The sequence below is a fragment of the Malaclemys terrapin genome, chromosome 25, assembly GCF_027887155.1.
Source record: "Malaclemys terrapin pileata isolate rMalTer1 chromosome 25, rMalTer1.hap1, whole genome shotgun sequence".
Lineage (NCBI taxonomy): Eukaryota > Metazoa > Chordata > Testudines > Emydidae > Malaclemys > Malaclemys terrapin.
Window position 1 is genome coordinate 13,518,260 of NC_071529.1, and position 12,885 is coordinate 13,531,144.

The 12,885-nt window shown below is 56.1% G+C and overlaps 1 protein-coding gene across 5 annotated transcripts in view; it reads left to right on the plus strand.

The window, feature by feature from the left end:
- GRB7 (growth factor receptor bound protein 7) overlaps positions 1–12,885 on the plus strand; it is a 49,210-nt gene that overhangs the window by 21,172 nt on the left and 15,153 nt on the right. For 4 of the 5 annotated variants that reach the window (XM_054014353.1, XM_054014354.1, XM_054014355.1 and 1 more), the window contains 2 exons: positions 9,201–9,399; positions 10,731–10,872. In XM_054014353.1, coding sequence (XP_053870328.1) covers positions 9,201–9,399; positions 10,731–10,872 — 341 coding nt within the window. Of the gene's footprint in view, positions 1–9,200; positions 9,400–10,730; positions 10,873–12,885 lie in introns of those variants that run through there. The other variant, XM_054014357.1, reaches the window with a different exon arrangement.

Consider the following 12,885-nt stretch of genomic DNA (forward strand, 5'->3'; position numbering starts at 1 on the left):
GATAGAAGACCCCTTCTGCCGGTGTAGGTGGCGTCTACACTATGGGGTTATGCCGCCATAGCAACGCCAACAGAGCTGTGCCGATATAGTCTCCGGAGTGTAGACACAATGTAAGTGGCTGCATTCAGCCCTGCATGCACAGCAGGGCTTATGGTGTCTTCAGAGCGCTGGAACCATGGGCCCCCAGCCTCCCCATTTTGAACCTGTAACCAAAGAACCAGCTGGTTAATTTCAGCCCTTCGCTGGTTTTGTTTGGCCTGGTGGCTCAGCACAACTTCAGGCCACAGGAATTTATTTCATGGTAAGAAGTCCCGGGCCACCAGGACACTGTCATGCTTCAGGTTACAAACCCCTCACTCAACTGGGGGCCAGGAAGGAAATGTCCCCTGTTGGACTGTATGGATCAGGGAGGAGCATTATTGTGCAGGGTTGGACTTCTGTGATCTGTGGGACCTCATCCTCCTCTCTCACCGCAGTTTGATGCTGGCCTAGCTCTGTTGGTCAATGGAGTTATTCCTATTTATACCCGTGTGAGAGAACTTGTATTCCCCTGTGTCCATGCAATACATTGGTACAGTGGTTGCTCTAACACTTAGAAGGGACCAGATCCGGCATTGTGTAAAGGATAAAAGCAGGATCAGGACCTGAGAGGTGACAAAGAACATCGGCTGAGGCAGCAAAGTGTTATCAAAAGTCCTTGTGCCGGTGCTTATGTCAAAACAAGAAACGGGTAGAGGAATGAAGAGCCAAAGTTACTGGGAGACGGCAAAGCTGTAAATTGCTGGAGACCAATGATGATGGGCTGTTGACCTTGAGGCTTTTGGGGGCTTGGTGCTCGTTATAGGTAGTAACTTCTCCTGGGCTGTACAGTACATACTGGGCGGGTGCATTCTTGGTATTTCCATGTGTGCCATGTTGAGATGAGGAAGATAGGTCATATTTTAGAAAAAATGTTAACTAGGGAGGATGCTGGGGGTCCTCGCAACCAGCCACCAGGTTCTTAAAGGCGTTAACCCTTTTCTACACTCCTGCATAAAACTGTATAGCAGACATGCCGTTGGACACGAGCTATTTTTCTACCTAGCGACAGGGTGTCTGTCGCGGAGGCACTGGAGCATCGGTGCAAGCAATGCTGCATTCCTACTCGCACCCCGTGTGAGGCAGGGCATCCCGGTTACACACAGGAAACTGAGATGCAAAGAGACTAAAGGCCACGTGGTTAAAGGTATTTGGGCAGCTGTTGGGGAGCCTCTCTGCATCTTTAGGTACCTAAATACCTTAGGAATCTGGTCCTAAGTGGCTTGCCCACAGGGTCACACAGGATGTCTGTGGCAGAGACAGGGCACTGAATCCAATTCTCCAGCTCTTTAACCGCTAAATTACCCTTCCTCCCTGTAGCCTTTGCTATGTCTCTAGTGCACTGAGCTGAGCCCAAGCCCCCCTTTCTGTGCACACATAAATCAGTCTGACAGGTCAGCGAGCACTCAGCACCCAGGTCCTCAGACCCTGCTGGGGGGTGGGTCATCAGAGCCCGAGTCCCACTGCGATTTGGGTCCCTGCCCTATCATTGTGCAGTGTGGACGCCTTAGCGCGGCTGTAAGTCCCAGGTCCAGCAATTGTCAACCCAGGTTTAAAATGCAATGTTAACGCTCAAGCGCGGGCTTGGAATTACCTGGATTCACAATGCAGTGTAAACATAGGGTCATTCCTCAGCTTTGGGGTCATTGTTTTAGCCCTCAGCAGGACTCTAGTCTCATATGACACTAGGGTTGTATCGTCGCTGGTAGCTACTGGATTGGCAGTCTAGTCAACAGTCAAACTTTAGACTCAAACATTTCCTGTACACTTGTGCAAATCCCTTAGAAGTTTGTGTAAACAACTAATAAAACTGAAGCAGTTTACATGATTGGCTCACACTCACATAACATTGTTATTATAAACATCTTGAAAGTACCTGTGATTATGGCACCCAGGTGCTGATAGACATGTGGGGTGGGGTTTTCAAAAGCCCCTTAAGTGACTTAGGAGCACAAGTCTCATTGCAGGTCAATAAGGCTTGTGCTTCTAAATCACTTAAGCTGTTTTGAAAATCATATCTGGAAAGTGTAATACAGTTGATGTATCAGGTATTTCGGGCGTGGAAGGGTTAAAATGCTGTGTGGTTTCACAGTTTCATCCCTGAAAATTACAGTGCTTAACAATCCAGGGTCAGTATCTTCACCTGCATTTTACAGCTGGGGAAAATGAGTTAGAGAGAAGGGAGGGGACTCACCCAGTGCGCCAGAGGCAGAGGCCTGTCTAGAGCCCAGGAGTCCTGACCACCAGTCTTAGGGTGACCAGACAGCAAATGTGAAAAATCGGGACGGGGGGGTAATAGGAGCCTATATAAGAAAAAGACCCAAAAATCGGGACTGTCCCTATAAAATCGGGACATCTGGTCATCCTAAGCAGTCTCCTGCTCCAAGCGTATATGTATGCTGTATTCAGACGTGTAGATGTGTCTATGGGGAGAATGTTTTTCCCTCTGTGGAAATTCTGCTGCGTTTGCAGCCTCTGGCTCCTCAGAGGACTTTAACCCCAGGGCTCTGTCTGCCTCTCGGCCCCTCGTGGGTTCTGTTCTAATCCAGCTCATACGTTTCTCTCGCGCTGCAGTACGGTATGTGCTAGCGGGGAGGTTTACGAAGCAGCTGCTGTGCTGGGCTGAGTTCCACACACAGATGCGTCTTCACGCATCCCCCTAATCTTCTAAACATGCCCCCGTGTGACTCTAGCCTGGCTCCAGGATTCCTTCCTTTTCCCAGATTCCCCCCAGTGCCACAGTCAGGGCAGAGAGTAGATTCCAGGCGCCTGCCATGAACCTCAGCCTCGGGATGTTTCATGCTTTGCTGGGTGCCGCCAGCATGCAGGGCGCTGCACAAACGGGCAGCCCGTTCTCCAGGGACTTGAGGATCTAGCACAGGGACAGAACCACTGGACCACAACCAGCATAAACAGGCAAAGCCCTGATCCCTCATTGCCCTAGCTAGGGGGCCGCTGGGCGCAGGAGCGGTGAGGTGGGGTGGGGAACGGCCAGAGATTATCTGCACTCCGCTGGTCCTCTACCCCTGGCAAAGCCCCATAGAAGCCTTGAGGCAAGGGCACAATTCAGGGCTGGCCGAGCCAGCCCAGGGAACCTGCAGACCCTGCAGAGGAGAGCTGGCATCTCTGTTTACAAGTGCCTGCTGTTCCTCATCAAACCGAAGTTGCTTTTTTGCGACCTTGGGACTTCCCAGAAACGCACTCGACCATAGAAAAGGGTTCTTAAACCGGAGCCAAGGAATCAAGCCAATTGGATTACATCCCTCAGCAGGTTTATTGCCGTGGCAGCTACAGGATTTGTTCCAGCTGGAGCTAATGGCTGGGCTTGGGCGTCTCCCTCCTGAGTCTGAGCCGGCGGCTGTTCATTTTCACCTGCATCCATGCGGCATGAGGCGCTATCTGAATAAGCCTGGCACCTACCAGGATACAATCGCGAGAGGTATCGATCCTCATGCATCAGGGCACAAAGCGACGGCTAGTTACAGGGGTCAGGAAGGATCCTGCCCTCCTGGGACAGTATTGCAGAGCTCGGTGTGCTGCATGTGGGTGGAAGGAAAACTGCACCTTCCTCTGACTCATCCAGCTTTAGTCACCATCTGAGGCAAGTTACTGGACCAGCTGGGCCCACTGGTCTGCCTGGCTGTGGCAGATCAGGTGTGATTCAGGGCTAGATGGGCAGCAGGGAACAGGGGATAGCAGACTGGATGGAGCCAGTGGGCTCACCCAGCACTCCAGATTAGGGGGATGATGCTGGGCCAGATGGACTTCTGGACTGATAGTCCCTTTGATTTCTCTCATTCACCCCTTAGTCCTGTGCCACGTGAAGCAGTATGGCCTTGTGTAGCAGGGTTCTCCCCCTTGACAAAGGCTCAGGACCACACAGCGCCCTCGTTACGACCCAGTATCTGAACGTCCCAGCCAGCTGGATATCCCAGATACCAAGGGGGTGAGCTGTAGCAGGGAAGGGCCAGCAGTTCATCATGCTGGGGAGGTCCAGCTGCAGAACTGGTTTATCCAGAAGCAGGGAGGCGTATGGGCTGCGGGGTAGGGGGAAGAGGTGATCAGCTCCAGTAGGCTGTGTGAAGCAGTGTCCTACCTGTACTGCATATACCGCTCATGTGCTATGCAAAAATCTCCAAGCACACTCAGGCTGGTACTTTGCTGGTGGTTCCAGGGGGAATCCACTCCTGTGCAGAGGGGTCTAAGCCCCACCTAAATATTGGAGGCAAAACCCATTGCTCTGCCTTGGGGAGGTTTTATGATCAATTAGTTTAAATCCATAGAATTTGTTGCCTACTAAAGGATCCCAAGTTTAGCAGATTGATTGTGATTGGGAATCATGTCCTCTTTTTCCCAAATGCAGCCACCTTTGGAGTAGAAGGTCACAGCTGTTTGTAACAGCTCACAGCAACACGATATAACAGGTGCAGTCAGAACATGAAGGAGAATTTTGCACCCCGTTGAATCTCTGGGGTGGAATGTAGGTCAGCAGAACCCAGTTACCCTAGACTGGAATTTTGCCAGGATACTGAGGTGAACACCTGGATTCCAGTACAAGATACAACAGGATTTAATCACTACAAGGGCCTCAGATTTGCATCACATCCATGTGATGGGGACAACGGGGAAAATGTTCACAAGCACCCGAATGATTTAGGATTGAAGGCCCCTGGACTTTCAGTGCCGAAGGCCATGCCTTCCTCGCTTACTGGAGAGTCACCCTGTGCCTGCGTGCGAAGAGTGCCGTTTTCCAGATCGCCAGCACGCTTTCTCCCACAGGATCAGCACAAGCACAAACCCAGTATAATACTGCTTAGCTTGGACCTCAGCGGCAAGCATAATAAACAGTTGTAAAATTAGCTGGCTCCCAAGCCCTTGTGCTGAGCCTGTGTATGGGGCTAAGTCATATCCACTGTGTGCTGATTCCCCCCTCTCTGGGCAGGTTCCATTTGGGCCCTATGTTGATACAATTAATAACTTGGCACCTGTCTCATCTTTAGGCACCAAAGTACCTTTAAAATCTGACCCTCAATCCTTACTGGACAGGGTCCATTCCCGGCGGGTGCAGAAATCCTAGCCAGGATTTACTGATGATCTTGCCAGGGAAAAAGTTTTCTCCCAGGACGCCTAGGAGCCAGGCATGGGGAGGGCACCTGCTACCTGTGAGCTTGCTGCAAAGTCAGGAGCGGATCCCTTTTCCCACTGGGAAGGGGCTCTGGATGCAGGCTAGCAACTGGAGTGGGATCGCTGGACCCAGTCCAGCACCGGCGACTGACGCTGCTTGGAGGGTGTTAGATGAATGGGGGACTCCTGCCACCAGCTGAGTGGTTCCACCTCTTGGTGGTTCCCAGTCCCCCAGCCCCTACAGAGGGAGCACTGCACCCCATTTCCTGTAGGTTCCCTAGGGATCAAGGTGGGGCCCTGCAGCCATCCCTAGTGCACCCTGCTCTGACATGGTGGCTCCTTTGAAACCAGACAGCAAAGGGGGAGATCGGTCACTCCCTCCCTTCACACCTCCCGTCCCATTCCCTCCCCAACACTCCTGTTCTGTCCAAGGCAAGTCAAAGGCCTGGGATTTGCCACCCACTGCCCATTACACTCCCCTGCCCCCTCCCCCTGGGCAGCGGGAGCAAATGCCTGGCGTGGTTGGGTGGGTTGTGGTCCCACGCCCAGTGTCTCGGTGGTGCCTGGCAGTGCCCGTTGTGCAATCTGCCTGGTGATCGCTGCTTTGTTTTGCAGTTTGTCTGGGGTGGGTGGATGTTTTCGAGCGGGATATAAAAGGCAGGAAGCCGTGAGGGTGAATCACAGCTCAGGGCCCGCCTTAAAGGAACCCTGCCTCATTCCCTTCGGGCCAGGGTGGCTTGAGTCAGAGCAGTGCGGGGGAGGGAAGGAAACAGCAAGAAGTTGCCAAGCTGAGAATCCAGGTGCCCCCTTCCCGTGCCCACATCTGATGCTCCCTCCTCCTTCCGGCCCAGACCCCCTGCTGGATGGACAACATTGCTGTGGCTGGAGATGTTGGTGTCGGGAGGGCTCTGACCGGCGGGCAGGGAGCCTAACATTGCAGGGGGGGTGCCAGGGTGGCAGGGGAAGTGTCCTTTGCCGCTCCCCCACCCCCCGTCATGCCCATGGAGCCGCAGACGCCTCAACTTTAATACTTCAGTGATTTTAATGACGTTCTCCCAGGCCCATAAAACCTGTTTGTGTAGTGACACTGGGCAGAGGGGGGGCTGTTTATCTCCCCAAAACTGCGTCAGCTGCAGCCACAGCCAGAATTAGTTGGGCTTGTTGTGCCTTCCCTTCCGTGCCCCCGGCAACGGGGTGTGAGCAGAGCTAGCTTGTAGACAGCATCCCCCCAGCGCAGTGCGAGAAGGGTTAACTCAGGGGCCAGAGGCCGGCTTATGTGCGGCCACCCCCCACCCTTGGAGTCCCCTACTATCCCCACTGGAGATTATCCTGCCCTGGAGAGACAACGGGGCTGACTGTGGTGGTGCAGGCCCCCAGACTCATAGCAGGCCTGGGCTGCTGCATGACAGCATCCGGCTACCACTCACCGGAGCAGGGATCCAAACTGGTGACGGGCTCTGTGACCCACAGCCAGCCCCCTGGAGCCATTCGGTCCCCATGGAGAGCTAGAGGGCAAGTCTGGTCTGGCAGGCAGGACACTGGCTTGAGCACTGGGGTCGCTTCTCAGCTCTGTTACAGACTCCCGGGACAGGACACTTGGCCACTCTGTTTCTCAGTACCCCACCTGTACTCTGGGGATAAAGCCCTCCCCTGCGGCACAGGGTGCTGTGATGAAAGGCCGCACAAAACCCACCAAACACCCTATTCTCTCTCCTGTCATCTCTCTGAGTGGGGCAGGCTAGCTCCTGCTGAACACGCCTCCCTTGTCTTTACTCCCCTGGCACCATGCTCTGGCTTCACCTTCCCTGGGAGCCAGGAGAGGTCACGTAGGTAATTAGCAACCGAAGATGCCAGCAATCCTATTTCCTCCGGATCGATCCTGCCAGCGCAGGGCCCTGTGAATTATTTCAAGCATCCCCGGGTCGGTCGGCAGTGCTGAGACACCAGGGAGTGCTGTGGGCAGGAGAGGGAGTCCCCTCTCGCTGGGGGCACAGCCTGCAAACGGGTCCCGGGGTGTGAGGGAAGGAAGAGGAGGCGGCTGAGCTGATAGGAGCAGCGGTGTCATGGGAGCCTTGAACGGGTTGTGTCCTGCTCTCAGCTGGGTTGTCATGAATCCTGTGAAGTCAGGGGAGTAACAGAGATCAGAATCCCCGGAGCCCACAGGACTGGCCTCATTATCCAACCCACCCAGTGTCTGTTTCACACTCCTGCTCACCGGGGCTGGGCCTAGTGGAGAATCCGGCTGCCCCAGCTTGTCTGACTCCATCACAACTTCTCCAGCTCAACCCCGCGTATCACCACAGCGCCCGGACCCAGACGGAAGGAGACCAACTAGATGGAGCATGTTGTGTATTTGGTTGCCCCCAAGGATATAACAGACCAGCTAACTGGTTGCCTCTGCGTCTGTGGGTCAGCCTGGCAGAGGCGCCCGGTCCGGAGCTGGTAGGCTGGGCCATGCTCACCCCAGTAGCAGTTACTCCACAGCAGAGTGTGTTGGCAATGCCTGCCCTGACCTCCGCAGCCAACACAAACCTCTGGGCAAGGTGGAAAGGGACCCAGTACAGAGGAAACACGAATGCTGCCTCCGACCTGGCTCTAGATCCCACCAGCCTCTAGCCAGGCCGCCTGCAAACAAGCGCATGGAGGAGCTCTGCAGTGGGAAGGGCGGGGCTGTGTTGTGTCACCTGCCCACACGCTGACTCATCCCTTCGTTGTGGATCAAGGGAAAACCATGGGCCAAGGGAGCTACCAAGGGCAGGCTTGGGAGCCGGTGCCCCGTGGAGGCCAGCTGCCGGATTGTGGCCAAAGGGGCCAGATGCCAGCACCCCCTGCCTCTGATTCTGGCTTTGCAGTTCTTCCTTCTGACGCCCGGCACATTGGGGTGTAGCCAGATGGGCTCTAGCTCGTGCCAGCAGTGTAGCTGCTCTTGCCGAAACGCAGACAACTGGAGAGCTGAGCCTGGTGCAGCCTGCAGGGTGAGTCAGTGATTGACACCCAGCATGGGCTGCCAGACTGGGAGATTGGCACCTGTAAAAATCTGGTCCAGGCTGCCAGAGAAAGCAGGCACGGAGCAGGCGAGACGGAAGGGTAACCACTCACGCTCAGAGGGGACACTGGTCAGTTTCTGGAGGTGCCCGGGAGCATGATACCCATCCACAGCAAATGTTTCTTTAGGCTAAACCAAATTTGGTGCTGATGGGCTGAGATGGCAGCAACTCCACGTGCAACCAGCCGAGTGACACGTGCGTGAGACTGGTGCACGCTTAGTGCGAGTGCACGGAGTCCATGTGCAATTAGCCGACTGACTTGTGCAATCGGGATAACTGTGCCCAGAAGACCTGCCTGATTGCTTAAAATTCCTGGCCAAGGCCCCGGGTGCACCCACCGAGCCTGCCGGGACAGCACTGAAGGCAGTGGAAGGTTCCTGAACAAGCCAGCTTGCCCATGTGGTTCAGCAGGGCCTCTTACCACTGGACTTCTCCAGCCCTTGCCTGCTAGACCCAGTCCCACTATCTTGGTTCAACACAGGCCTCTGGCCAAGCCGGCCTCCTCTGGGACCATCAGGCGCCAGCTTCTACCCGAGTCATCTGACCCAGTTCAATAAGGGGGCTGTTGGATGTGGCCCGGGGCTGTGGTGATAGCAGGGGAGAGGTTGCACCCCTTCGCACCGCAGGGATGAGCTAACAGGAATCCAGCCCCAGTTCAGGGCACACTCCAGGGCCGGGAGGGGTTCTGGCAGGTTTGGGTACTTCGTGCTTTGCCGCAGATGGGGCAGGAGATCCAGCGGCAGCGCGGGGTGTGGGTGAAGGTACATCCAGCCCTCTTCTGTGCGGAGCAGGGGTGCCCCCTCCCCAAACGGCCGTGGTGCCTCTGGCCCAGCGGGACCCAGGCTGTGGCTGAGTCTGGCGCGCGGCATGGCGGGCGGGGAAGGCGCAGTGGTTGGAAGGAAGTCACAGAGGCAGGAGTAACCATCCCAGTCTCCTCTCTTCTCTCTGCAGATAATGCCATGGACCTGGCAGCGCTGCGGAACGACCTGCCCACCACCTTGGACAACCTGTACCAGGGCCACCTGGAGCAGGACCGACCCTGGAGCCTGCCCAATGGCCATGCCTTCCCCACCGGCGAGCAGGACAAGGCTGGGCTGCTGGCCGGCGGCGACATGAAGCGGTCACAGCCACTGGTCATCCAAGTCAACAGGTTGGGAGCAGGGCATTGTGGGAAACTCCATCTTTCCCTCAACAACAGGGTCCCATGATTTTCCCAGCAGTGTGTCTGGCCTGCCCTCTCGGGTGGGGCAGAGAGCGAGTGTCTCGGTCCCCTTGTGGAGCTGTGATTCCCTCACCACCATTAGCCCCCAAGCCACATGGTCCTGGAAGGTTGATCATGTTAAAGCACAAGACTGGGAGTCAGGATTCCTGGGCTCTAGTCCCAACTCTGCCACTGACTGGCTGTGTGACCTTGGGTGAGTCTCTTCCCCTCTTCATACCTCAGTTTCCTCCTCTGCAAAATGGAGACTTGTGCCACAACTCTCCCCCACGTGGAGGGAGGGGAGCATCAGCTAGTGGAGGGATCCAGCAGGAGGAGACAGGGGTGCAGCCTGCAAGGAGGGTGTGCTTGTTACAAGGCAACCAAATCACTCCACATGAACAGAAAAGACACCAGAATCTCCCAGCCCCCGGGCTTGGGCCTCTCCCGTGGCACTGGCCCCCGACCGTCCCATACACCTTTACTTCCCAAGAAGTCAATGTACAGCCCTTGTGTGGCATTAACCCCCTACTCACTGGGATCCGGTAGTGCTGCAGCCCCTGGGATGGGGAAATGGACGTTTGTGGAGGCACCTTCCCCGCCTTTGAGCCTGGATGAACAGCACTAGGGAGAGCCAAGGGGTTTAAGGTTAATTATTAACTTGCCCGCCCGCCTCTAGTGCTCGGAGTCCCTTTAAGAGCAGAGTGAAATCACCACGCTGCTGCCTGGGGTGCAGGGCCGGCTCTAGCGTTTTTGACGCCCCAAGCAGCAAAAAAAAAAGCCGCGATCACTATCGGCGGCAGCTCTACCGCCGCTTTATTCTACAGCGGCAATTCGACGGCAGGTCCTTCGCTCTGAGAGGGAGTGATGGCCCTGTCACTGAATTGCCGCCGGACGTGCCGCCCACCTCTTCATTGGCCGCCCCAGGCACCTGCTTGCTACGCTGGTGCCTGGAGCCAGTCCTGCTGGGGTGGGGGGTAGCTTTTCTTGGCACAGCCGTCAATCCCTGGGGAGGGGCGTTTGCCTTCAGGCTCTGGCTACTTTGGGCCCGATCCTCCGCCCTTTGTGCTGTTGTTTGCATCAGAAGGTTGTGTGACTCATGTGATCTCAGGGTGGCTCACGTGTCTCTTACATGGGGGTCTGTATGGCTCCCATGGGTTTTCTTTACCCTCTAACTGGGCCAAACACCGTGCTGCGCCGGGCAGGGCCGTGGCAGGCTGGGCGTGGAGAGCCAGGCCCCTGCACCACCCGCGCCCTCACCCCAAACCTCTCCTTTGTGGCAGGAAGCTGAAGGAGGAGGAGCCGCGAGCCTCGTCGCTGCCGTCCATCCCCAACCCCTTCCCCGAGCTCTGCAGCCCCTCCAAGTCGCCCATCCTCAGCAGCCCCTCGGCAGGGCAAGGCCCGCAGCATGAAAGCGGCCCCCACGTAAGTGCACCTGCTCAGAGGTTGGGAGGGCACGGCAGCTCCTGGACGGGTTTGCTGCGTTGGCCACAGCAGTGGTTGGACACATGGGGAATGATTGGGCCTGCGTGCCAGGACACCTGGGTTCTCTCCCTAGTTCTGGCAGGGGGCGGAGTCTAGTGGTTGGGGCAGTGGGGTTGGGTGTCAGGACTCCTGGGTCCTATTCCCAGCTCTGCCGCTGACCTGCTGTTTGACCCTAGGTGGGTCATTTCCCCCGTCTTGTTACTCAAGTACTAATGGTGCTAGTGCCCCGTTGAACTCCCGAGCTGGGTCAGTCTGGGATGTGCAGGGCAGCTGGGCATGACGGGGCTTGACGAGGCAGGCGGTTGGTTTCCATAGGGATGGTCGGCATGGATCCCGGTGTGTTTCGACCCGCAAGCTTGTAATTATAGGTGGGACAGTTTCCAGGCACCCTTGGAAACTTTCCAGCACTTCCCACCTGACACCTCCCCAGGCAATCACCTGCCTCCTAGCTGGGTCCAGCACAACCGCTTAACCCCTGGTGTGCCGAACAATGCACCCTAAAAACACCAGGCGCCCCAACACGGTGTGGCCCGCCCAGTGTCCCCGCCCCTGCTGGAAACCTGGATCAGTGCTCCCTTGTGCAGAGACTTTGATGGGCTGGTACTGGGGGCAGGGAAAAGGACTGGCAGCCCCACGTGGGAGATGGGTCCTGTAACATTGTGGCACGGGATAATGAAATTCACTGATGCCACTCAACCAGGAGCAGTGAGGGCTGGGAAATAACCCCGAGAGAGAGACTGGATGGTTACTATTATTTAACCTCTGTGTCACTGTAGTGGTTAGCGATCAGGGCCCCACCGGGCTGAGTGCTGTATAAACCATCCCTGCCCCAAAGATCCCCCAGTCAAGCCAGGTGGATGAGACCGGTTGGAGCAGCCCAGGAGAGCCAAGGAACAGTTGGGAAATGCAGCAGGTTCTCGGCGGGAGCAGATGAGCTGAACCACAAGGGAGGGAAGTGGCTGCTCTTTCTAGGCTCAATTCCCTTTCCCTGGCAAATCTGCTTGGCTTTGCTCTCTGATCCCCGGAACTTGTTCTTCTCAAGATCTGGACCAATCGTGGTCACTGAAGATTTCACGGCACCTTTCGCGAGAAGCCAGGGTGTTAACTCCCGGCTTTCTGGCCAAATCCCAATTTGGAAATCTCCATTCCCCCTTGCTAAACTCCCCCTACAGATCAGTACCTTTCTTCACTCCCTGCCCTAAAGTATTAGGCAGTGTTGCTGAGGCCTTGCTCAAAGTGCTGACATGTTCCACCCCAGAAGTGGCTGCATTTCAGCAGGTTGGGACAGCGGACTCTATTTCTTCTATGTGAACAAAGTGCTTTGGGATCCTTTTGGATGAGAAGCCCTGTAGACATGTCAGTCTCTGGCCATGTGTCGGTCTTTGGCTGTTCCTTCAGGTTCGGAGGGACAACTGGACATAGCACAGGGACTCTGTGGGTTTTGATGCTGGCAGCTACCCTGGGTGGGGTGGGGAGAGTGGGATTATGTGACTGCCCCTGGAAGAGTCACTGGACGTCTCTTGGAGGTCTGTGTGTCTCGACGTGCTCAGCTCTCGCAGCCAATTTACTGACTCGCCGGCAAGGAATAAGATTACAATTAAGGGCTTTGGAGAATAATAACTATAAAGGTTCCCTTGCCTTTCATCTGGGGCGTGGGTGCTGCTGGGTGAGCAGGAGGGGGCACTGGGGTGCTCTAATCCCCGGGGGATTTGATCACAGTCAGGAGGAGCAGTGGTGGGGCGAGGAGCAGACGGCCAGGGGGAGGGGATCGCATAGCCACGGACGGGTCACTTTCCCACAGGGTCACCCTGGTGCCGGCCCCGTCCCTTCCCATTGCCCCCAGGGGTGTTGTCTCCTCTAGGGGGCATCTCACCTGCCCACAGTGCAGGTCGCAGGCGTCAGGGTGGTTCTGGGGAGCCCTTGGGTAGGGGATGGCACAGCCCCCTCCCCTGG